This window comes from Eleutherodactylus coqui, chromosome 9 (assembly GCF_035609145.1).
Source record: "Eleutherodactylus coqui strain aEleCoq1 chromosome 9, aEleCoq1.hap1, whole genome shotgun sequence".
Lineage (NCBI taxonomy): Eukaryota > Metazoa > Chordata > Amphibia > Anura > Eleutherodactylidae > Eleutherodactylus > Eleutherodactylus coqui.
Genome location: NC_089845.1, coordinates 149,378,730 through 149,404,061, shown reverse-complemented (window position 1 = coordinate 149,404,061; position 25,332 = coordinate 149,378,730). Strand labels below are relative to the sequence as shown.

Genomic DNA, 25,332 nt, shown 5'->3' with positions numbered 1-25,332 from the left:
GGCTAAAATTCTGTATGAATGATTGTTTGCCCTGAGGACGTATGTTGCAGGATCCCCTACACATTAGACCTTTAGTAGATCCAGCCAAAATTAGAGGGACAGTGACATTTGTGTGTGGTCAGATGTAGAGAAACGTGTAATGTTCCTGGCCCTAATTGAAGCATATGGCTATTTGCAAGTTTATACACGTATGTATCCAGAGGCGGAGCGTGAAGCTCCTGGGCCCCAATGCGAAACCTGTAACAGGCCCCCAACTATAATGCTTTGTTCATAGTACTGGGCTCCTTATATGGAGAACAGAGGCCTTATGGGCCCCCTAAGTCTCCTGGGCCCGGGTGCAACCGCATCTCCTGCACCCTCTATATTTATGCCCCTGTATGTATCTCTCCACTCTTCATTTTTCTCATCTTTGTAAACCTCCTCATAGTCCTAGCTATAGTATATCTGGCTAGTGGCAACAACTACTCTTTACTTACTCGACTGTGTCTTGACTATTTACCATTTTACAATGGAAATGTTGCTTTCAACTGGATGCAGCTGCAGTGGCCATCAGGTAGCCTAATGCTTATCACTGCAAGTATTCTACACTGGTGCCATGGATTTCATCTTGGCAATATCCATGGTTTCCACTTGCTTATGTGGGATTCTTGTCAATTCCTTAATTTTGTTGTATTTAGCTTCCAATTAAATTGCCTAAATTGGTAGTGAATAAAGATTTTTGGATTGCCAGCGCTAAATAAAAATGACTAATAATAATGTTATTGGGCCTTCATTGCCCAATGACCCGGGCACCCAATGCATATATTTTATTGTTCGGGCCAAAAAGAATCACCGATGATGAAAAAGAGACTACCCCCATACCACTGTATTTTCTATAAAGCACAACCATATTTACAGTCATGTGTAATGTCTAATGCATTGAATATAAGGTGTTACGTCCGAACCGGATGCAGGACATCACTTCTAGATTTAACGCAATATTAGATCCTAAAAGGATGAATATACACACCAGATACAAACGCAGATAAAGCAAAATATTATATAAGGAAACCAAAAAGTGGAGAAACGGGGAACCTGACACTAACCTACTATCACAAGGAGACCCTAACTAAGAGCGGAGTGCTCACCCTGATGAGGGCAACCCCACATAATGAACCTGGAGAGAATCTGACTTTCTCTAGCCAGAAACAGGAAATGTGGCACCAGTAGATGTTATAATAAATATAAGAAAATCTAAATGTTTTACAAGTACATAAAGGGTTACATGTTACACAAGTGTATAAACCACAGTTCAGGAGATAGGATATAGCAACACCCCAGATCCCACTAGTAGCCAAAACAGACTAAACTGCGATGTAGGACTGACGCATAGCTGCCGACTTGACCAGAGACACTAAGATTATAACCGGTGCCCTATGTGAGGAGGAGACAAAATAAACATGTCCAAATTAAAGCTGATTGGCCGGATGGGATACACACCTTCCAGTCGACCAATCAAGCAACACACTAACAGAACAGAGAAGTGTTTCCATTGGTGTCCAGCACAGAAATGAACTGAACGTGTACTGGCATGAGGATCACATGGCCCGGGGCTGACACCATGATGTCACCCTGACCCTGATTCTCCGACACAGCTGGCAAGACATGACATCAAGGCTCTTTCATTTCATGTCTAGGAACTTCATTTGATGCACACACTGAGGAACTCTTGAATACTCAGAAATTAATGCCTGCTATATGTCACTGGCATGTCATCCGTAGACATCTGTTGGGTTTATGGACCAGTTAAATAAATGCGGCAGGTGCATTTCTTAGTACATACGCTAAATGTGCACCAGCGAATATGAAGTGAAAGCAGCCTTGTTAAGTATCTGTAGGTACAAAATAATATTTTTTGGATTCTGGCCCTGCAACCGAAAATCCCATATCCTGAGTTATATAATATGTCAGAGTATTATTACCGTGTTTCCCCCAAAATAAGACAGTGTCTTATATTAATTTTTGTTCAAAAAGGTTTAACTTTTTTACATGTATAGCTGCCTGGACACTATTTAAATTGACTTTTTAAATTAACTGTTAGCAGGGCTTAATTTTGGAGTAGGGCTTACATTTCAAGCATCCTCAAAAAGCCTGAAAAATCATTTTGCATCCTCAAAAATTCTGGAAAATCATGCCATGTCTTATTTTCAGGGTATGTCTTATTTTCAGGGAAACAGGGTAGCGCTTCAATAAATAACTAGATATTCCGTAAGAACATTTCCTGTGTTGGAACCTGTAAAACCTCTTTATTAAGTGTTCCCCTCAGTGCCTTCATGTGACTACGGTATCACAGGCTGTCATGCAGTTAGCACATTTTACCACACATCCTCTTAAGTGTTGTTACTTTCATGTTCTCCACCAGCTCATTTCCAGCACAGGACATTTTCAGGTTCTAAGAAAGATTTCTTAATACAATCCTTTGCTCAATATTATCTTTACAACCAAGTTTTTTTAGCTGTCGTTTTTCTTTTTATCATTCATAATGTATTTATTTCCGTAATCTATTTTTTTGCATTACATAAAAAAATAGTATTCAGTGCTAAATTTGACTTTTGTGAATAAGGCCTAAGGGCTTATTCAGATGGGCATATTTTGGTCCGCTTTTCACGCCTGGCCGATATATGCTGCCCCTCTCTACAAGGGGAGGAGGCAGGATGGGCCAGGAGCTAGTGCACTGAGCTCCCGCCCCGTCCCACCCTCCCATTGCAAACAGTGGCGAGGGGTGGAGAGGGGACGGGAGCTCCGTGCACTAGGTCTCGTCGCGCCTCATTCCCTTGCAGAGAGGGGCAGGGTATATCGGCCTGGGCGTGAAAACCTGACCGATATACGTCCATCTGAATAAGCCCTAAGACTGAGTTTTTTGGCAGTAAAGTTAAGTTGAAGCCAAGGATATGGAGTAAGGGTCCTTCTACATGATCCAATGATTGCCTGAACGATAATCATTACGTGTAAAAGGGCCATAAGATGTTCAGTTTCACTGTCCAAGATGATTCCATGACAGCTGTGTGATCGCCTGTCCTTGGCCCAGTGCTGGTCACTACAGCTGAAGATGGGTCAACTTGAGCTATATAAGCCTGCGTGTTTATTAGCCACCTGTACAGAGCCTATTGTTGATCGTGGTCAGCTAGGAGAAGTCTAACTGCATCAGTACTGAATATTCAAAGGCTCGGGCACTACCAACTTGGCACTAACAAAGCCTTTAGTATCAAGTATTAGTTGAAAGACCACCACACCCTCAAACAGGTACAAAGCCCAGTACAGGTTTTCAAGATCTCAGCCAGCAAAGTTCAGGGAGGAGTCGCTAGTGTCCTTGCCCCCAAGTGCAGGTCGCCAGTTGCTTTGACCCTATGCTGGAGTAGTACCGCAATGCCATCCCGCAGTATTGTTTCAACAGCGGGGAGCTTTCTACATAGCTATCACTAGACTGCAGGCTGAGGGTTATATTGTATTAAACACCAGCCCAGAACTTATGTATGTGGTCTCCATTTTCATTTCCTTTATGCCATCAAATTATGGATGCCCCCACTGCTAACTTTCTGCAAAATGTATATTTGCAAGTGGTAATTCTCCCAGTCTTGGGCCTTGAACATATTGCGCTGCTACATAATATTTAGTTAAATGTACAAGTCTGTTGTTGAGTTATAAGATTAGTTTTGTCAGATATGGAATCTATTGCTACAACAGTCATACGGCCACATAAGCCGGAGAACACACATATCTGCTCAGCCATATGTCTGGGAAGTATAGAATCCAAATCAAAGACTTTGCAGCAGATGGCTCAAGTCTTTTAAATGGCATCCCTTTCATCTGTTTCTGTGGCTGAAGCTGCATTCACTATGTCCTACCTGTCATGTATTCAGAGATAACACACATTTCATCTGCCACAACAATACTCTTGATTCATTAAGGGCTAGTGATAATTAAGACAGAAAGTGAAAAAAAACTATTGAAAAAGAACTTTACAAATAGAAAAAAATAGCTGGACATACTCATTAGATGATGATTCACCACAATCCCGGCAGTCAACTGCATGTCATGAGGTTCGGCCGAAATATATGACCATCAACACATCTTCATGTAATGCTTATTACATTTAGGCATCATGCACATGGCAGTGTTGTGGGCACAGAGCTTGTGTCATGAGTAATTCTTCTGAAACAGGGTCGGGCAGATGGTGGGCTGGCAGGGACGCTTTTTTGGGGAGTTCTTGTTTGGCAGCATCACTCACTGGTTTAGTCTTGTAGTCAGGGCAGTGCTACCATGGGGTTGAAATCAATGGAAAGTAAAAAATAGGATTGCACACACTTCTTGAATTTGCAAAAGTTTGTGAATGCTTTTATTACAGATATATACAGTATATCCGAGCAGTGGACTCCAGCAGCGACCTTTAGAGAATTAGATTGCGTATGTAAAATTTGGACGCTAATTCTTTTGTGCTTAGAATTGAATAATCGAGTTGGGACCCCTTTATTTTTCCTATTTTGGACATAATCTATGCTTGTGCCAAATTTCATGTTTCTATGACATCGGGAAGTTGGAGAATTAGTGGCGAGTCAGTCAGTGAGTCAGTCAGTGAGTCAGTGAGGGCTTTCGTCTTTATATATGTATATATATGTATATATATATATATATATATATATATATATAGGTGGATTTCCCTGTTATCGCTCAAGTACCAGTGCATGAATTTGTATGAGAGGATCAGCGGGCCTTGTCTCAAAGTCAGCATAGCCATGTCAGCCTGCAGCAGCTGAGCGGGACCCAGCTCTCTTCCTTACTAAGGTGCCTTTTTTTTCTGTGTACTTCCAGTCAAGACTGGAGGTACTCACTCCGTTTTCCACTCGCTCCCCTTTTTATTCCAAAACAGAAAACTCCACACATGCATTGGCTTTTAAGTGGGGTAGGCCACAGCTTTATTAAATTATTTTCAAAAACCTTTAAAATCCTTTAAAAATAAAAAACACTTTCCTTGTTTAAAACCCCAATTTTCCCATGAGTCCGAAAGGCATCAGAAAGCCCGATATAACTCGGTCTTGATGAACCGCCCTTCTCCTACCAACTATTGGCATGGAAAGAACTTTCCGCCTACAGCTGTGACTACTTCCGAACTCCTAACATCCTATGTGTCACGACTCCAACAAAGAACCTTCCTTCACTCCAATCCCAGGAAGGTGGGTGTCTTCCTCTTGACTCTCCTGGCTCCAAATGCTGCACTCCTCCTTCTTCACCTCTCCCCTCCCCTAATTATTTATCCCCACATCTCTCCCTTTGGGTTGCAGCCCCTCATTACCCTAACCACTCCCTCCAGTCAGTGGCAGCTGCATTAGGCATTATGCTGCCTTGCAATAGCAACTTTTTAGCATTCCAGGCATTGACATTCAACACCAAAACCCTGCCTTCTCCTAGCTTTACTCAAGCTCCTCCCTGCCAATGTCCCGAGGGCACAGCGATCTTTAACCCTTTCCAATCCACTGTCTGATGTCGTCCAACATTCTGATTGAAGCCTGTACAGCTCCGATGTCGGAAGATGTCCAGCAGGGTATTCTTACTGTAGATTACTGGCCCACTGTTGTCAGGGGCCTTTCCGGCATGTCACATTCTTCAGTACTGGCTCTAGTCAGCAGATGGCGCCGTTGTAAAATGGCAGAAAGATAAAGCCCCCTAGGCAACCCTGAAACCAAAATTGGTTTGCAAAGGGTTAACATTACAGATGGTAACAAGTTGGGAGTCATAAGACCAAACTAAAAAGAAAAGTAACATGGGTTGTTGAGAGCGAGTATAAGAGGCTTCACCCTCCAGAGGCACCCTAACGTCCCGATTGGGATGGAAATCGTAGAATGGCTCCTCAAGCCCCTACGACCGGTAGCGCTGCTGCTCCTTCTTCTCGCAGTGATTCTTCACCTGCCAGCCCGGTTACACAGCAGGGCTAGGAGGTTAACATGCACCTTTGTCTGGTGTTCATTGCCTGTGGTGGTTGGTCCTCACCGATTCACTTAGGCCATAATGAAATACAGAAGTAAACGTATTATGATCTCCTGTACCTGCTTGTTACGTCTGTTGTGTCTAAAGGATTGAAATTGATTTTTTTGTTTTTGTAAGAACCGCTGAGACTTTTAATGGAACAAATAGTGCAGTCACAGCTGGCAAAACCAAATGGAAACCTAACGAAATGGAAGCAAACTGTAAGCAATCCGTTTTTTTAAAGCCATTGAAAGCAATGGAGAAAAAAAAATGAAATGTTTAATTTAGTTTTTTTGTGCTCCATAAACAGAACAAAAGGGTGTTCCGGCATGATTCAGTCTACCTTAGTGGTGAATCTGATATGGATGACACCTCAGCAGAGCTAGCTGGGTGGGTAAGACTCTACTCCAACGAAAGGATACTTTAGTGCAAGACTCCAAGAATAAGGCAGAACTCTGCTTTGAGCTTTTGCAAGAAAGTTAGGTCACATCAGTCAAATTCAACCAAACTTGCTGTACATCTCAATCTTCCAGATCGTCTCATTCTAGAAGGTCAACATTATGTTGCAGGATATTGTTGTGCAAGAGATTCTTATTCCTATCCATCTGAGCTTCGTCTCAGACATCAAATGTAGTGTGAAATCTGCAGTAAAATATGCAGATCTAGCTGTGGATTTCACCACAAACTCAATGGCCCATCCACAATGTATTTTTCAGCTGCAATTTCTGTCTCATGTGGACTTATCTTTGAAGCGGTTGTGTCAAGTTTTCCCCTATCCACACGTCCAACCAACCTGACACCCACCAATCTTGAGACTGGAGTCCCATGTTCTCTCATATGGATAGAGTGGCAGTCAAGTATGCATCCTGACTAGAGATGAGCGAGCACACTTGTTTAAGGCTGATGCTCGAGCGAGCTTCGGTCTTTTCGAGTAACTGATTACTCGTCCGAGCGAGCACCATGCGGAGGGGGACAGCGGGGGGGGGGGGGGGGAGAGTGAGAGACATCTCTCTCTCCCCCCCCGCATGGTGCTCAGACGAGTAATCAGTCACTCAAAAAGACCGATGCTCGCTTGAGCATCAGCCTTAAACAAGCGTGCTCGCTCATCTCTAATGCTGAAGCTCCACTCATATCTATGTAGATGGCCGAGTTCAGCACTTGGCTATCTCCAGCAGTCCTATGGAGTTGAATGGACGGGGATGATCGTCGCACCACTCAAATAGGGGGACATGCGACCCCTGTGCTCATTGTTATTGGGGTTCCAGCAGTCAGAACCCCAACAGTCAACCACTTATTCCCTATTCTGAAAAAGTTGAAAATTCGGTAAAAACCCTTTAAGGTGTTTGCTTGATGGGTGTAGTTTCAGACTAGAGATGAGCGAGCACCCAAATGCTCGGGTCTGCGTTATTCGAGACGAGCTTTTCGTAAAATTCGAGAGCTCTACTCGAGTAACGAACCCCATTGACTACAATGGGAGACTCGAGCATTTTTCTATGTGGAACGCAGGGTCACGAGCTTTTGTTTTGTTTTTTTCCTTGGTTTGTGTGTCTCTCTCTCTCTCCTCTTCCCCTTCCCCTTCCTGCCAGACTAAAAATTTTCAAATGATGCGCGCTGCGTCACAGCGAGGAGGAGCCAAAAGCTGGGGCGGGGTCGAACGCGATTTGATGCTCGTTCGAGTAACGAGCACCATCTAGTACGCTAATACTCGAACTGGCATCAAGCTCAGCAGAGTACGTTCGCTCAACTCTATTTAAGGCACCAAATAACGTGACTACAGGCTCCAGCGATGTAAATCTGGTACCGCTCACAGCGCCAAAAGACAGGAACGTCAAAGTAATATTTTCCCTCGTGTCCAATTACATGAAAATATAAATAAGTGACAATTTAACAGTAAATATAATGTAGGAGTAATCGAAAGACACAAACTGTAGAGTTGCCATCACATGCCTAATGGAGTGGTTATATTAGCTGCACGCTTCCACCTCTTGGGATTTATCCCGAAAATCAGTACCTCATAGTGTGACTTTCTGTAATCCATAGTGGTTCCAGCCTTGACTTTGATCTTTGTACATATTCTTTATGCTAATCCATCATTTTCACATTGTGATACTTCCCAATTCATTATATTGAAGCTGTCTATACTTGGTTAACTCTCTCCTTTCTGGAAATTACTGTGCAGTAATACCAGAAGTTATTGCACCCTGTTCTCCCTGTTTTATGATTGAGTACAGTAATTTTATGTTGAAAATAATTATCTTGGATTATCTACTTAGTTCAAGCATTTAACAGATTAATTTAGTTTGCTTTGCAAGCTGACTGCATCCTCATTTATACAGCTCACATGGGAGGTGTATAAAAGTCCATGTGCTGTAAAACTTCCTTAGTGGTGCTTGTAGTCAGACAGAATATTTATCCATTTCATTCAGGAAATTTGGAGCGCCGTTTCAGAAAAAGGAAGGTGCAACTGCGATGAGATGAGATGTAAAGTGTTTGACATACATTCAATTTCTAAGGTCTCCTATATTTATTGTTGGGGGACGTGGGCATTCTTCAGGATGAGTGAGACAGATGGCGGCATTGTCCGGTGCGGTTGGAGTTAGAAGTGTTTTCAATACTTAAAATGATGGAATTCATGTTAGAAGAACAGCATATAATCATCCGGTTTCTTCGCTAGCTTGGAATGACACCCATTGACATTCATAGTGAAGTGAGACATGCGGTGAAAGTGTCATTAACACGAAAAATGTGCGTTCATGGGTGTGACAGTTCAAAGGAGGCCAAATGCTGTAGAAGAAGGAACCAAAGCAGTCTCCAGCTGTGTACAGTCGATCTGACAACATGATTCCACACGTGGAGTAAGTGGCTATGGATGACTGTCGATTGACTGTGAAGAGGTTGCCTACAAAGTTAGCATTTCCGTAGGATCTGTGCAAATCATCTTCCGTGAAGACCTGAAGATGCAATGCAAGAAAAATGGCCATAAAAGGTTGCACATGTTATTTGCCATCATGACAAAGCACTTACTCATCAAGCGGCCCTTATGTGGTGGTCGAGCGGTGCCTAGCCATTGTGAGGGGAGGCCTCGGGGTAAGATGGAATTGTCAACGGTGGATCTGTACTCTCTCCTGCTGCAATGGCTGAAAAAGGCCAAACTCGGCTGCACGCAGTGGTAATAAATGATAACGTTCTCGGGGTATGCAGGTGTAGTGTCACGTCATGCCAGTACCTTTGAGGGAGAACTCGTGTTGTCTGAGGATGAAACAATGACGAACCCACGTAGCTTTTGTGGTAAACCGAAGGTACAGAGTTTACTTAATGCTGGTAACAGTAGTACAATACACAGTTCACACTTGGCAGATTGTAGTCAAGCATTAAAGGGGTTGTCTCGCGAAAGCAAGTGGGGTTAAGCACTTCTGTATGGCCATATTAATGCACTTTGTAATATACATTGTGCATTAAATATGAGCCATACAGAAGTTATTCACTTACCTTCCCTGCGCTGGTGTCCCCGCCTCCATGGCTCCGTCTAACTTCAGCGTCGAATCGCCCGATTAGACGCGCTTGCGCAGAAGGGTCTTCTGCCTTCGGGTCTGTCCGGCAGGAGGCTGGAATCGGCACACGTAACGGGGCGGAGCTACGCGATGATGCGTAGAAGGGGGCGGAGCCAGAACGCCGCTGCTGCCGGACAGACCCGAAGGCAGAAGACCCTTCTGCGCAAGCGCGTCTAATCGGGAGATTAGACGCTGAAGTTAGACGGAGCCATGGAGACGGGGACGCCAGCGCAGGGAAGGTAAGGGAATAACTTCTGTATGGCTCATATTTAATGCACGATGTACATTACAAAGTGCATTAATATGGCCATACAGAAGTGCTTAACCCCATTTGCTTTCGCGAGACAACCCCTTTAACTTTCACAGTAATCCTGAGGGTATGAATATCACACAAACTTCTTTTTACTCTCTCTTTCACTGTTAGTAAGGATGAGCCTACCCGTCTCAGTTATCTGGAGGTTTCCTCTGTGGCTTGTGCCTGGTGTTTTCTTCCTGCTTCTAACCTCCATTCGGGTAAGGGTCTGCTGCAGCTCTGTAGACTACTTCCTCTTCTGATCACCTCCATACCACCAACTCCTCTCTGACTCCTCCTTCCCTTCCTGTAGTCTTTCCCGCACTTTTCTCTATCTCCCTGGCTCACTTCCTGCCTCGCCCTGCTCATTTTCCTGGGCTTGTCTCAACTCCTCCCCCTCTTATCAATCAGGAATTTATTAGCAAACAGCCAATTTGAAGCCATTGCCGGGCAAAATAGCTTTAGCTCGTGATTTAGAGGAAAAACAGGGTCTCTCGTCTGCAAGATACCTTCTATGCCTCCGCAGGAGCTCATAGCCAGGTATCAAGGACTTTCTAACTACTTGACTACCCTGCGGTACCCTCCAGACAACTACACTTATTCAGGGTTTCCTTCCTGATAATAATTCCATAAGGGTTCCTCATGCTCCCTACTCACCTGACATCGCACCTAGTGAGTTTTGGCTTTTTACAATGATGGACACTCTCCATGGTCACATGTTTTCCAGTTGTGCCGCTCTTGCATTAGCAATTTTCCAGTGGACAAAACAGACCCCTAAAGAAGCATTCGCAGTGCCCATGCAATCAACGCTATAAACAACCTGTATGTCAAGAGGAAGATGATGCTGACAAATCACAATACTTCCAGCTTTCTAGAGTAAGCAGTTCTTGTAGAAAAGAAATTAGGAGTCCTTGGAACTTCAACGCGCCTCATAGAGTTCAGAATTTTGGATTTAAAAATGAATCTGTGTTGAAGGCTGGATGCTTACATCAATTATATAAGTAGTAATACACCTTTCTACTGATAATATAGCACCTTTGGAGTCTTTGACACGGGAAAATCCACTTCCATGGATACCATATTGCGATTACATTGCTGTAACACATTTAATAAGTAGAGGGATTTCATAAGTGCTTTCTATCTAATTGCATAATTACTGTTCTACTTTGCTTGGAAGAGTTTGTTGAAAGTTTGTCATTGAGAAAAAACTTTGATATTCTGGCAGAATCTTTCATTTTTAATCACGAAATTTCCTTACTGCCGTAATTTGTACTAATATTCTGGCACTCACATTGCTCCAAAGAAGAGTGTGATACTTCATATGGAAAGATGAGCGAGCACCCAAATGTTTGGGTCCACGTTATTCGAGACGAGCTTTTCGTAAAATTCGAGAGCTCTACTCGAGTAACGAACCCCATTGACTACAATGGGAGACTCGAGCATTTTTGTATGTGGGACGCCGGGTGCCGAGCTTTTTTTTTCTTTCCTAGGTTCGTCTCTCTCTCTTTTTCTCTCTCTCTCTCAATCTCTCTTTCCCCTGCCAGACCAAAAATTTGCCAATGACGCGCGCTGCCTTGCGGCAGGGAGGAGCCAAAAACTAAGGGGGGTTGAACACGGCTTGATGCTCGTTCGAGTAATGAGCACCATAAAGTACGCTAATACTCGAACGAGCATCTAGCTCGGCAGAGTATTTTCGCTCAACTCTAATCATGTGGAAAATGCACATTTTCCATGGTACTGTATAGTACAAGGGTTATTGACCTTATGATTTAAGGTTGTTGCAGAGATCAAAAATACATTGTCTACAGCAATAGACTACTCAAAGTTTATTACTATGAGTCTATGTTACTTCATCCTGTCTATTGACCCGTATAGCAAGCATTTATGCCGATGATACAAAATTATCCTTTCCAAAGAATTGAAATCCAGTCCATCAGTCAGAAAATGTATTGAACATTGAACGTTTTTTTTCCTGTACATGGTGCAGATCCCCAGGTTTGGCCTAATGCTTGCATCTGGCCATTTACCATGCAGTCTTCTTATATTGTGTCTTAACTGCATAAACAATTACTCAATCAGTAACCCATATTTTTACCTTTAGGTATTATGGAAGATGGGAAGTCAACTCAAACATGTGTTACTGTGACTTCCTCTGGCAAAGAAACCCTCAAGAAAACCAATTCAGGAACACAATGTGGGAAGCCAACAGTCTACTCCACAGGGACGAAGACACAAAAACAGAAGAGTGTGTGCAGGACTACAGAGGTACCAATCCTACTCCTACTAGTGGACAGGTTGACTGCAAATAGTTGTTGGTGGCTTAGCCATTGTGCAGAAATCGGGACCTGATTTTAGTAGAGTCAAATAGGACATTGGGGTGCTACTACGCTCTTACCAACATGCTATGTTAAAATACATATCTAGATTTAGGGTCATACACGAAAACCATGACATAACCCAAAAACAAACAATGGCATTTTACCTGTAATTAAAAATCTGGTTGGTACTTAATTAGAGAAGATCAACATGTTCTATATATTTTTATACACTTCACCAGTTATGTATCCTCTAAATATACTGTAGCATGGCCTTCACATAACTATAGCTTCCACCAGAAGACTAATGTGGGTTCTTGCCGATGTCCATTTTCATATTGGTACTGGAAAGTCTTGCCCTTATTCTTACTTCTCTCCAATCTTAGTAGAGGAGTAGGAGAGAATCAGAGAATTAACTCATTTTTCTATTACAAAAGTTGCAGAACTTTCAAACCAAAGTAGTATGTCTGGAGATGAGGATCAAGAAATACTGGGTCCACCCTCTACATTGGCCTTTTAGCAAGTGCGTGAACTATCTTTATGATAGGCATGGTGTAATATAAAAGCATGGATAAAGTGTCCCCCCAGCTGTCCAGTATGGGACAAATTAGTTTGCAGTGCAGGGCCAGGCAGATTGCTGTAGAGTTGTGATAGAAGGTGATGGTCGCTTGTCTGGGTGACCGTAAAGTCCTGGAAAGTTGGGTACCAGTCACTCCACAATCCAAGCCTTCCCCTTGCCTGTACGTGACACATGGCCTTTATATTACTGCTTCATTTTGTAGCCATAATAGGACTTCTATTTTAGTGCATGTGGCCACATCAATAATTTTAAACAATGCCTTTAAAAATGTGTTTAATTGTTTTAAATACCCTACTGTATGAACATCCAAGAAAAACTATAATTTTCACCAGGGCAAGGCACTTTTTAACATCTGACCCAGGATTCTAGGCTAATATTTTCTCACATTTTGTAAACTCTATAAAAAAGTTAAATTATTCAAGGTCCACCCAGTAGAAGGCGTCAAATACCGCCCTTTAAAAGGCATCAAATACCACCCTGTAGAAGGTATCAAATACCACCCTGTAGAAGGCCTCAAATACCACCCTGTAGAAGGCCTCAAATACCACCCTGTAGAAGGCCTCAAATACCACCCTGTAGAAGGCCTCAAATACCCCCCTGTAGAAGGCCTCAAATACCACCCTGTAGAAGGCCTCAAATACCATCCTGTAGAAGGCCTCAAATACCATCCTGTAGAAGGCCTCAAATACCACCCTGTAGAAGGCCTCAAATACCATCCTGTAGAAGGCCTCAAATACCATCCTGTAGAAGGCCTCAAATACCACCCAGGCGGCGGCCTTAATCACCAATCAGGCATCTAAGTGTTCCATAAACGTACTCAGTTGCTTAGCATGTTTTTAGTGTTCGTGAACATTGGCGATCAGGTTAAAGCAATTAAAAAAATTGAAAGTTATTTCAGTGACTGATTAATTTAGGAAAATCTGTGGCCGCCAAGATCAACAGACCCGATTGCGCATGATTTTTTCTTGTTTATTGAAGGGCTGTGTAAACAGCAGTAAGCCGCGAATAATTGATGCCCTCAGAGACATTATACAGTGGGAGGTCGCTGCCATTAGTGGTGTTACATTAGCAGATGTCTTCACCAATATACAAAAGTGTGTGGATGCTGAAGGGGCCATTATCAGCATAAGCTCTAGGCAGACCTTGTTTCGCCACGTACAAGGTACATACATATCAATTTTCATATGGAGCCATACGAAAATTTCCAAAGTATTGCGGAATGATTGGGTTTCCTACTGTAGCGATAGAATCACCATGTGTTAAAGTAATCAGTTAATTTAGGTGATACTCAGGGGTATCATAGCCTTATCAATCAGGTATGCCTAATTATATAAGGATGATGCATCTGAGAAGAGTACAATGAGAAACGCTCAAGTGATGTTTCCAAGCTCTTCTGTTTCATGCAAGAGGTTATATAGTGTAACAACCCCCACAAAGTTAATAAGTCAACAATTCAAGGTCTACAGCATGTGTGACACTTCGATCATTTACACGTAATGATTATTGGAAGTTTGACCAATAGTAGAGATGAGCGACCCTACTCGGCCACGCCCCTTTTTCGCCCGAGTACCGCGATTTTCGAGTACTTCTGTACTCAGGCGAAAAGATTCAGGGGGCGCCGTGAGTGAGTGGGGGGTTGCAGCGGGGAGTGGCGGGGTGAGGGAGAGAGAGAAGGCTCCCCCCTGTTCCCCGCTGCTACCCCCCGCGCTGCCACGCCTCCCCCCCGCCCCCCGAATCTTTTCACCCGAGTACTGAAGTACTCGAAAATCGCGGTGCTCGATCGAGTAATTACTCGAAACGAGTACGTTCGCTCATCTCTAACCAATAGTCATCCTGTGTATATTAATGCAGCAACTGAACGAGAGTTATTCAGTTTCTGCATGCAGAAAACTGAGCCACGTGCCATTCACTTCTGATGGACTGTCTGTTTAAAGTGAACAGAGGTGGGCGGGGTTAGAACAGTCCCCGGCCCCCTGCGCCTCCATGCCGGCAGAACTTTCAGCAATGCTAGCGATGCTCACTGCTGTGTAGCAGCATATGAGTGAGCATCACTGGGATGCGCTGTTGGGCATTGTTTGCCCGACAGCCCGTCCTGTCTAAATGGTACCTTAGTAAAACATCACAAAGGTTGACTATGACAGAACTGCATGCTTAGCGTCTGGAAGCCGTCTAAAGCTCTAATACTTGTCTTTTGTACATGTGATTCTTGCTCTGTACATGACGCTGCTGGATAAAATATAATTCAGTACTTTCACAATATCATTCAATACTTTTGCACCATGTATAACCAACCTCTCACCCTACCCAATAACAATAATTATAATCAGTGAGCATACCCTAACGACTCTTGTGCTAGAAGCGGTTCTTTGCAAATAATACCGTATAACACAATCTGCAGCCTGGATAAATCAATGGTTGTGTTCCAGTTATTACAGAGAGAAGCTCTTATATAAAGGCACAATCTGTACTTCCTGATCACATAATATACCTCTATGTGACTATGTACAATACAAGTGTCCAGTGGTTCATTAGGCATAGAGATACACATTGCTGATAAAGCCTTGTGCTCTATGCACCTACTATAAAGAAGGTAAAAGGCTATTATTATATAGTGTGTATTATATTTAGTGACCTGTAATTGTTCCCAGACAGAGAAACCAAGTAATCTTGTAGATATCATACCTTTTAATGACCAAGAACTATATTAGCAGGCAACCTGTTAGAATATGTGGTAGGATAGGGAAAGGACTGCTGTGTATATATCTTGATTAACAGAAAGCATATACCGTATAAACTCGAGTATAAGCCTAGTTTTTCAGCACATTTTTTTGTGCTGAAAAAGCCCCCCTCAGCTTATACTCGAGTCAGGGAAGGCTTAAAAAAAAACCCTCCATACTCACCTCCCAGCCGGCGCCTGTGTCTCCAGCGACGGTGCGGCAGGCTGCTTGAATTCTCTTCACTGTCATCCTCCACCGTCCTCTTTGCTCGGCTCTGTCATCCATCGCCGTTAGCTCTGTGTAAGTAAGAGCTGTGATTGGATCAAGCTTCAGCCAATCACAGCCGGTGCTCGATCATTCACAGCCAATCAAGCTGCTTTAGAATTCTCCCCGCTGTCATCTCCCTGCTCGGCTTTCAAATCCCCTGCCGTCAGTGTTGTGTAAGTAAGCGCTGTGATTGGATCGAGTGCCAGCTGTAATTGGCTGGCGCTCAATCCAATCACAGCGCTTACTTACACAGCACTGACAGAGCCAAGCAGAGAGGACAGCGGGGAGAATTCAAGCAGCTTGTCACACAGACGCCGGCTGGGAGGGGAGTATGGAGGTTTTTTTTTACCTAGTATATACTTGAGTATAGCTCGGCTTATACTCGAGTCAATAAGTTTTCCCAGTTTTTTGTGGTGAAACTTATTGTCTCGGCTTATACTTGAATCGGCTAATAGGCGAGTATATACAGTATTTTAATTCGGTGATATACACTTGCATAGTATGCAGTTTAAATGGGTGAGAGTATGTAACAGTAGTGTAATAGAGCAATGCAATGTCCAATGACCCGATACCACCAAGTACTCTAATGATCAACCCAGGCATTTATTAAAGGGCCACTTGTGTGCCATCCCCCAGTATATATAAGTAGGCTAGTGTAACCTTGATTAGTTATTCCTTTCTATCTGAACCTCCTGGCCTCTTTTTTCTTAGGTGATCATCTCAGTTTAGACAAGCTCAGATCTACTTGGAGTTATGTGCTCAGTTTCTAGTTAGTTTCCAAGTTTGTGTGATGCTGGTACATGAACCCTACTACAGAAACTGCCTATTGGGGGATACACACACTCCTATCATGGTTACTGATGATGATCACACAGCTCCTGTCACACAGTTATAATAGAGGAGATCACAGCTCATCCTCCTGACTATATACTTATGGTTTGTAGCGTATTTAGGTGAATATACAAGGTAATGATAATTAAACTGCTCCCCCAGTAGGCAGAAATTGTATAGCCTCTAGTTAGTGCTATGCTCATGCATCACAGGACCGATTTGAAAATGAAAGTAAAAAAAAAAATCTCTGCATTTACATGGTGCCTGTTAAGTATAAGACAGGAGGCTGCACTGCATGGAAGTAGCTGCAGTGCACATAGTGGACCTCCAGAGTGATAGTGGCAAGAATTTTAAAAAATGTGTTTTAGCCTGAGTGGCCCTTTAAAGTAACTTACAGCGCTTGCATTGTTGTGGCAGTCATTTTTTCAAAAATGGCAACAGGAAGAGCATCATTTAATAGGCAAGTAAAAGATAATTACCAAGCCTTGTATATTGCTCAAACTGCTCATGATGATATGAACATCTATCACACCACCTTTGTGACAGCGGAAGGAGCGTTCTATCTAATTCATTGATTTACCAATTCCCTTGTCTACAATGAATCACTCTATTGTAAGCATGCATTTTGCGAAAGCAAATATCAAGTATGTCAGTCTAATACTCCTACGTATCCCAAAGGCGCTCGGGCTGCAAATCTGTTCACTTCAGGCTTTGTTCATTTTTTTTTAGTCGTCAGCAACAAACTAGTTCTGGTTGATAATACAAGTCATGCCACAAGTTCAGTACTGCTGAATGTACAATCTCAGAATGACAAGAACATTTATAGACATGGAACAAAGATTACATTTTCTAGAAAGCATTGCTTTGGCAATTACCAACACTCATTGTCAAAAATAATCAAGAAGGAGTTCTCGGAATCGAATGACACTTTCTGTGTGATTGTAACATTGATATAAGTGATAACAATATCAGAGCAAAAGGATCATTTATTGCGGAAAACTAGTCCCCCCCGTTGGGTCGCCTCTGTGATACCAATGTGCATAGCGGCATACAGTTTCCCTGTGGTATCCTGCAACATAGCAGTCAATATTTGCTGTGACTGAGCCTCTAGATAGTGCAAGCCCATAGGCTTTCAAAGTTGGCGTCCCAGAAAGTCCCATACATGTTCTACTAGTGATCAATCTGGCAAAAGTGTGGGAATGTTGTGAAGGCATTCCTGTGACACCCTTGCTGTGTGCTGGAAAATGGCTCTTTGAAGCCACCATGAAAGCAAACACATGTGGCTGCAGGATGTCCTGAACATATTGATGAGCTGTCATTGTCCCTCATAGCGCTACTAGGGGGAACCGACTGTCATATGTGATGGCTCCACAGACCATCACACCAGCAGGGGGCAGTGTGCCGCTCCACAGCAAAGGCAGGATTGAGGCACTTGCCCCTAGGTCTCCAGACACGAACACAGTCGTGGTCAGTGCCCAAACTAAGCCCAGATTTGTCGCTGAAACCGTTGGAGCTGCTTGTGCTTATTTGATAATCCTCTGTACTGATGGTCTGCCGAGGGAGTCCTGAGCCCAGTCACCATGCTTGCCCTCACACATCTACTGGACCCAACATCTCCTAACAGTTTGGTCAGAATGGCTCAGGTGGAGGTTAATTCGTCCATATGACCAAAATGGGTCTAGTGGTCAACAGGCTCTACACAAACGGAAAAAGAGGTCCACAACATATAAGTAGCCTTTTTATAGGCCGAGGATGGAGCCTTTTTAGGGTTGGAGGTGGCAAGACTGTTCATCTAATTACACCACAACTCTAATCATTTGAATATCCACCTGAGATGGAACTGCATGCCGAGTTTTGCAGCAAAACGACAACTTCTTCTTTGCGCTTAATTATTTTTGAGTATATAAAAGGAGAGACTTCTGGAAATTTATAATGACCAAGGTTCATTAAAGAGCCACTCCACTGAAAACACATTTTTCCATTCCTGCCCGCACTTGTCTGCTACACTCTGGAAGTCTCCTGTGTATAGTGCGGTAACTTCCATGCAGTACAGCCTCATGTCTGATACTTATTAGGCACCATCTTGATGCTGAAATTTCTCCCTGCTCATTTTCTCTATGCTCTGCTAACACTCCCATGATCCATCAGCAGAGTGTCACATGACTAGCTAAACCAGTGCCATCTCTGCCTGCAGGGAGGACACTCCATTACCTTCTCCAGTCTATATAAACTACATACCATAATTATTCCCTCAGGAGGATGAGCTGTGATCTATTTTATTATTATTGTCTGATGAGAGCTTCTAATCTTTAACAATAACTGATAGGAATTTCTGCTCCCCATGAAGAACTTGTGTGGTAGAGTCCATGTAATATCATAGCAAAGGAATTATGCTTACCGAAAAACTGTCGACTTAAGAGAACTTAAGAATGAGATGACATGACTCACCTTAATAAAAGGAGTTTCTTATAGAAAGGAATAAGTAACCAAGGTAACACTAGCCAACTTATATATACTGGGGGACTGGTTATGTAATGAATTGAAAAAAATTCATTTGAATGTCCCTTTAATTATAGAACCAGACTCACAGATCATCATTAATTTGACACCTTTTGATCCCAAGAATGTGAGAGGAACCTCTGTCTCACCCAATGTGTGGACTGCAAGGGTTGGCTTTTTCTATAGCAAGTTTCATTAAACACTCTTGCTGGATCCTATATCATCTTCTTATCTTCGGGTAACCCAAAATTAATCTGTAAGGGATCAATAATCTAGGAACCATCTATCTCTGCACACAGCGATGCCAGGAGCATATAGGCACATAATGCCAGAATGCTTAGAGATTAAGGAGAACATGTCACAGGATCAAGTTAGCAGTTCAGGCTTCGTAGCTCTACAGCTTCGGCTCGGTTGACTCTATCCCCATTTTTTTCATACTCGCCTCGCTTTGATTAGTTTAGTTTTCCCCAGTGGTAACTAAAATGGCTAAGACTCCTCCAACAGTCAGTCCTTTTATATAACCCCTCCTCGAATACAACCCCACTCCTCAAGTGCTCTCAGCTCTGGGTCCGACTCTACGCTCTCACTCTTCGAATGTTCCAGTGAGCGTTCTATTGGCCATGTCTGGCTGCTTGAAAAGTTCTGCTTCGGAATTTACATCTGCTAACAGAGATTGGTGTAGGATAAACTCACAGTGGCTGTAATTATATGATAACTAGGGTTGCCACCTGGTCGGTAAGTCATTGAATTGGCCAGTAATTAAGTCCAAAGGCTGGTCTGGTATTTAGTTTGTACCAGCCACATTAATGGCCAGTATAAAATAATTGTTAGCTCCGAGCAACTCTAGTCAGGCAGCAACCCCACACCATCATGCATTTAATTCACTTTGTTGCTCCAGTTTAATCAAAGACTTTGACTCCCGTCCTTCTTCCCCCACAGCATTTGCATTCCTGCATGTGCTGTATGCACCGCAGATCCTGGAAGAAGAGGTCAGGGGTCACAATCCCTAAATACAGCAGAGAGTGGCCAGACTGGTAATAGGGAGTGAGTTAAATGCATGATGGTGTGGGGTTGCTGCCTGATCGGAGGTTCAGTGTGGGAAGGGCGCAGAGTGGGACCTATTACCACTGGCCCACTAAAGAGGGCACTTAATAGTGGGGCTATTAATGGGGTCATTATTACTAATGGGGACACTAATGAGGGACACTATTAATTTTGGAGACACTAAGAGGGTAACTACTGGGGCCACTAAAGGGAAACACTTAATACTGGGGACACTAAGGAAGCACTATTATTACTGGGGCCATTAAGGGGGTCACCATTACTATTGAAGGGACTGAGAGGGGCACAATTACTAGTTGGGGCCACTAGAATAACAGAGTTAAAAACATAGCTTGTGATAAACCGGGCCCCTAAACACACCCCCACAACCCCTTTTATCTTGTCCGGTATTTTTTTGTGACAAAGGTGGCAACTGTAATGGGGCTATTAATGGGGTCATTATTACTAATGGGGACACTAATGAGGGACACTATTAATACTAGACCATTAATGAGGGACACTATTAATATTGGAGACACTAACAGAGTCACTACTGGGGCAACTAAAGGGAAACACTATTAATACTGGGGACACTAAGGGGGCACTATTATTACTGGGGCCATAAGGGGTCACTATTACTATTGAAGGCACTGAGAGGGGCACAATTACTAGTTGGGGCCACTAGAATAACAGAGTTAAAAACATAGCTTGTGATAAACCGGGCCCCTAAACACACCCCCACAACCCCTTTTATCTTGTCCGGTATTTTTTTGTGACAAAGGTGGCAACTGTAATGACAACCAATGTGATGTGTGCACTCTTTGTAAAAGTTGTAGCTATAGGGTGTGCAGAGTAGGGATGAGCGAGCGTACTCGCTAAGGCAAATTACTCGAGTGAGTATTGCCATTTTCGAGTACATGTCTGCTCGTGCCAAAAGATTCGGGGGCCAGCGGGGTGAGCGGTGAGTTGCGGGAGTGAGCATGGTGGAGTGGGGGGAAGAGAGAGATCTCCCCCTCCGTTCCTCCCTGCTCTTCCCCGCCCCCCCAATCTTTTGGCACGAGCGGGCATTTACTCGAAAATGGCAATACTCGCTCGAGTAATTTGCCTTAGTGAGTACGCTCGCTCATCTCTAGTGCAGAGTTAACAGCCACATCAGGGCCTGGTGCCTTCGGTAGCTGAAAGACTCTCTGTCCCATAAGACAACAGTATTATAAAAGGTAAATGGAGAACCTGTAATGAATTTAGCATCGTGGCCCAGGAACTTTAAGTTACACCTTTGCTCACCGGCTAGCAGGAGTGGTTTGTGGCCATTTCTGCAGACATCCTTCGAACAAGGAAAAGAAAGTATTTACTAAATTTCACTGCATAAGTTTTGAGTTACCAAAGAAAATAACTAGAGATGAGCGAACGCGTTCGTCCGAGCTTGATATTCGTGCGAATATTAGGGTGTTCGGGATGTTCGTTATTCGTAACGAACACCATGCGGTGTTCTGGTAAATTAAACTTTCTTCCCTGAGACGTTAGCGCTTTTTTTTGGCCAATATAAAGACAGGGAAGGCATTACAACTTCCCCCTGCAACGTTTAAGCCCTATACCACCCCCCTGCTGTGAGTGGCTGGGGAGATAAGGTGTCACCCGAACATAAAAGTCGGCCCCTCCCGCGGTTCGCTATGGATGCATTCTATATGCGCTCAATGGGGCCAGCGACAGCAGCGCTGACCCCATTGAGAACATATAGAAGACAAATCCTTCTTCTCTGGCACAGCTGTAACAGCTGTAGCAGAGAAGAACGATGTTTGCCCATTGAATTCAATGGAACCGGCAATACAGCCGACTCCACTGAATGCAATGGGCTGCCGGCGATCGCAGGATGAATGGTCGGAAAGGGGTTAAATATATAACCCCTTTCCTGCAATTCATCCAGAAATGTGATACACTAAAAATATATACCGGCGTATAAGGCGACGGGGCGTATAAGACGACCCCCCAACTGTCACCTTATACGCCGGTAATACAGTGGAGCAAAGAATAAAAAGCATTACTTACGTTTTTAGATGATCTGCGGCGCTCCTGCAGGCTGTCACTCCCTCCTGGTCCACGGCAGACAAGCTTTCTCCACGAAAGACTTTAAATCCCTGCCTCCAGAAAGACACGTGCCTTCAGCCAATCACAGCCAATGACAATGATGTCATTGAATGGCTGTGATTGGCTGTGTTTCTGGAGGCGGGGATTTCAAGGCTTGAAATCCCCGCCTCCAGAAACACAGCCAATCACAGCCATTCAATGACATCATTGTCATTGGCTGTGATTGGCTGAAGGCACGTGTCTTTCTGGAGGCAGGGATTTAAAGTCTTTCGTGGAGAAAGCTTGTCTGCCGTGGATTAGGAGGGAGTGACAGCCTGCAGGAGCGCCGCAGATCATCTAAAAACGTAAGTAATGCTTTTTATTCTTTGCTCCACTGTATTACCGGCGTATAAGGTGACAGTTGGGGGGTCGTCTTATACGCCCCGTCGCCTTATACGCCGGTATATATTTTTAGTGTATCACATTTCTGGATGAATTGCAGGAAAGGGGTTATATATTTAACCCCTTTCCGACCATTCATCCTGCGATCGCGGGCAGCCCATTGCATTCAGTGGAACATGCTGTATTGCCGCTCCATTGAATTCAATGGGCAAACATCGTTCTTCTCTGCTACAGCTGTTACAGCTGTGCCAGAGGAGGACGATCTTTATGCTGACAGTGGGGGGGGGGGGGGCACTCTTGCCGCTATTGTGGCTTAATAGTGGGACCTGTGAACTTGAGATGCAGCCCACCATGTAGCCCCTCGCCTGCCCTATCCGTCACTGTGTCATTCCCATCACTTTCTTGAATTGCCCAGATTTTCACACATGAAAACCTTAGCGAGCATCGGCGAAATACAAAAATGTTCTGGTCGCCCATTGACTTCAATGGGGTTCGTTGTTCGAAACGAACCCTCGAGCATCGCGGGAAGTTCGTTCCGAATAACGAACACCCGAACATTTTGGTGTTCGCTCATCTCTAAAAATAACCTAAAAATTGTTTTAATACTCATCCATTAGAAATTCATTCTTAGCAATTCATCTGCTGTATTTTGTACAATCCATTCTGACAAGTTTAAAAATTTACACCTCACAGTGAAAGTTATCTCCCAGCAGATTTAATCTTCGCACTTCATTTCACACTTCACTGAGGATGATGTGAAGCTTCTGCCAGTGATCTAGAATTAGACACTCTGATTCTCGCACATCAGCATAAATATGTTTAAATTATGCCTCTTTCATAATACTTTTTACATGTTTCCTAATGAGTCCAGATTCGTTCTGTATGTCAGCTCCCTCAAGAACACATAATATTAGCATAATTATCCTACTGGTTAACGGTATTTAATTATAATTCAATCTTTTAGCAATAAAAATATCTTGAGTAATGGGCTGTGGAGACTAAAGCGGGTCAAAGTTGATTAATCTGGGTTAACATTATTCTTAATACTGCGATTCTTTATGACTGCCAAGATTGTTGTAAAACTTCCAGGCAAGGATGCTGAGCAAGTAAATCTAAACATGTAATTTATAGCACTGGCTCTGCAAAAGGGTGACAATTAGAGATGAGCGAGTATACTCGCTAAGGCACATTACTTGAGCGAGTAGTGCCTTAGCCGAGTATCCCCCCGCTCGTCTCTAAAGATTCGGCTGCCGGCGCGGGTGACAGGTGAGTTGCGGCGGTGAGCAGGGGGGAGCGGGGGGAGAGAGGGAGAGAGGGAGAGAGAGATCTCCCCTCCGTTCCTCCCCGCTCTCCCCCGCCGCTTCCCGCCGGCCCCTGAATCTTTAGAGACGAGCGGGGAGATACTCGGCTAAGGCACTACTCGCTCGAGTAATGTGCCTTAGTGAGTATACTCGCTCATCTCTAGTGACAATGTAATGCTGGAGAAAAGTTGGACTAATTAGGGTTATTTGTGCTGTAAACCAGAACCCTTATTAAAGCAGTACAAGTGGCATTATTGTGAAGGCACCAACCAAGAAAAAGCGCCAAGCTTGTCTTTCGGCTGCCACCTACCCATCACATACTGTCAAACCTAAGCTAGTAAACGAAGAGGGCCAAAACACTCTTCTTTTCCCAGGAAACCACCAAATACCTGGATCGGCTGAAAAAGGGGATTAACATCGTAACCCATTTCGATCCCATAGGTTACATCTCTGAACTATTGTGATTAGAAGAGAAGTAATATGACGTCTATGGTGCATAGTGAACATATTATCTCCTCCCCCACAAAATGACCTGAGTCAGGTATCCTCCAAATATACATAATGGGGTACAAGATGCAGAATGTAAGAATGGGGCTGCTCTTTCCTCAAATTCAATATGGGAAATGGGATTGGGTAGACTATATATCAGCCACTGTTGCTTTAGGTGACGGTCTCAGGGCCTCATGCATGGGGTATCCCTATTGTGCGGTGTGCAAGCAAGCCCAGGTGAACCTGACCATTTAAATAGATGGAGCCTAGATATTGGAGGCTATGTTGTCAACATATACCATGCCACTACTATGCTGCCCTGAAAACAATAGTGAATCATTGACAACATACCAATCCATTTCCTGAAAGCACCGTGGATCTCCTTTCTTTCCTCTAACAATCTAAATGTAGTTTTGCTAGTAGTGTATAAGAGCTTGAAGGTTTGGGGGCAAAGGGGTTGTCCAAGTAAATTTTTTATATAGTTTTGGGCCTTCCATGCTAAAAACTATATTAAATCAATATACTCATCATGGCCGCGAAGCAAGTCTTCGACACTCCGGCAACCCGGTATCTGACAGGTGACGTCACCGGGTCTTCTGGCCTGGTGACATCCCATAAAGCCAGAGGCGTAACCTGAAGCTCCTGGGCCCTAATGCAAAACCTGGAACGGGCCCCCAACTATAATGCTTTATTTATAGTACTGGGCTTCCTATATGGAGAAGAGAGGCCTTATGGGCCCCCCAAGGCTCCTGGGCCCGGGTGCAACCGCATCCCCTGCATCCTCTATAGCTACGCCCTTGCGTAAAGCTGTTATGTGGGCTTCTAATGGGGAAGCCCCCTGAAGGTTTATGGCACATCACTGATGATGTCCTTGTTGGGGCTTCTGTTAGCTGCAGCAGTCACGTGGATAAACAACCCACATGACTGCTGCAGACTGAGTAAATAAAGTATCTTAGGATGGGAATGCCAGAAGGGGGTCAGCG

At 43.8% G+C, this 25,332-nt stretch overlaps 1 protein-coding gene across 1 annotated transcript in view; it reads left to right on the top strand.

The window, feature by feature from the left end:
- BAALC (BAALC binder of MAP3K1 and KLF4) overlaps positions 1-25,332 on the top strand; it is a 61,237-nt gene that overhangs the window by 33,781 nt on the left and 2,124 nt on the right. Inside the window, exon 2 of the mRNA XM_066579048.1 lies at positions 11,945-12,108. Within this exon, the coding sequence (XP_066435145.1) occupies positions 11,945-12,108 (164 nt within the window). The remainder of the gene's footprint in view (positions 1-11,944; positions 12,109-25,332) is intronic.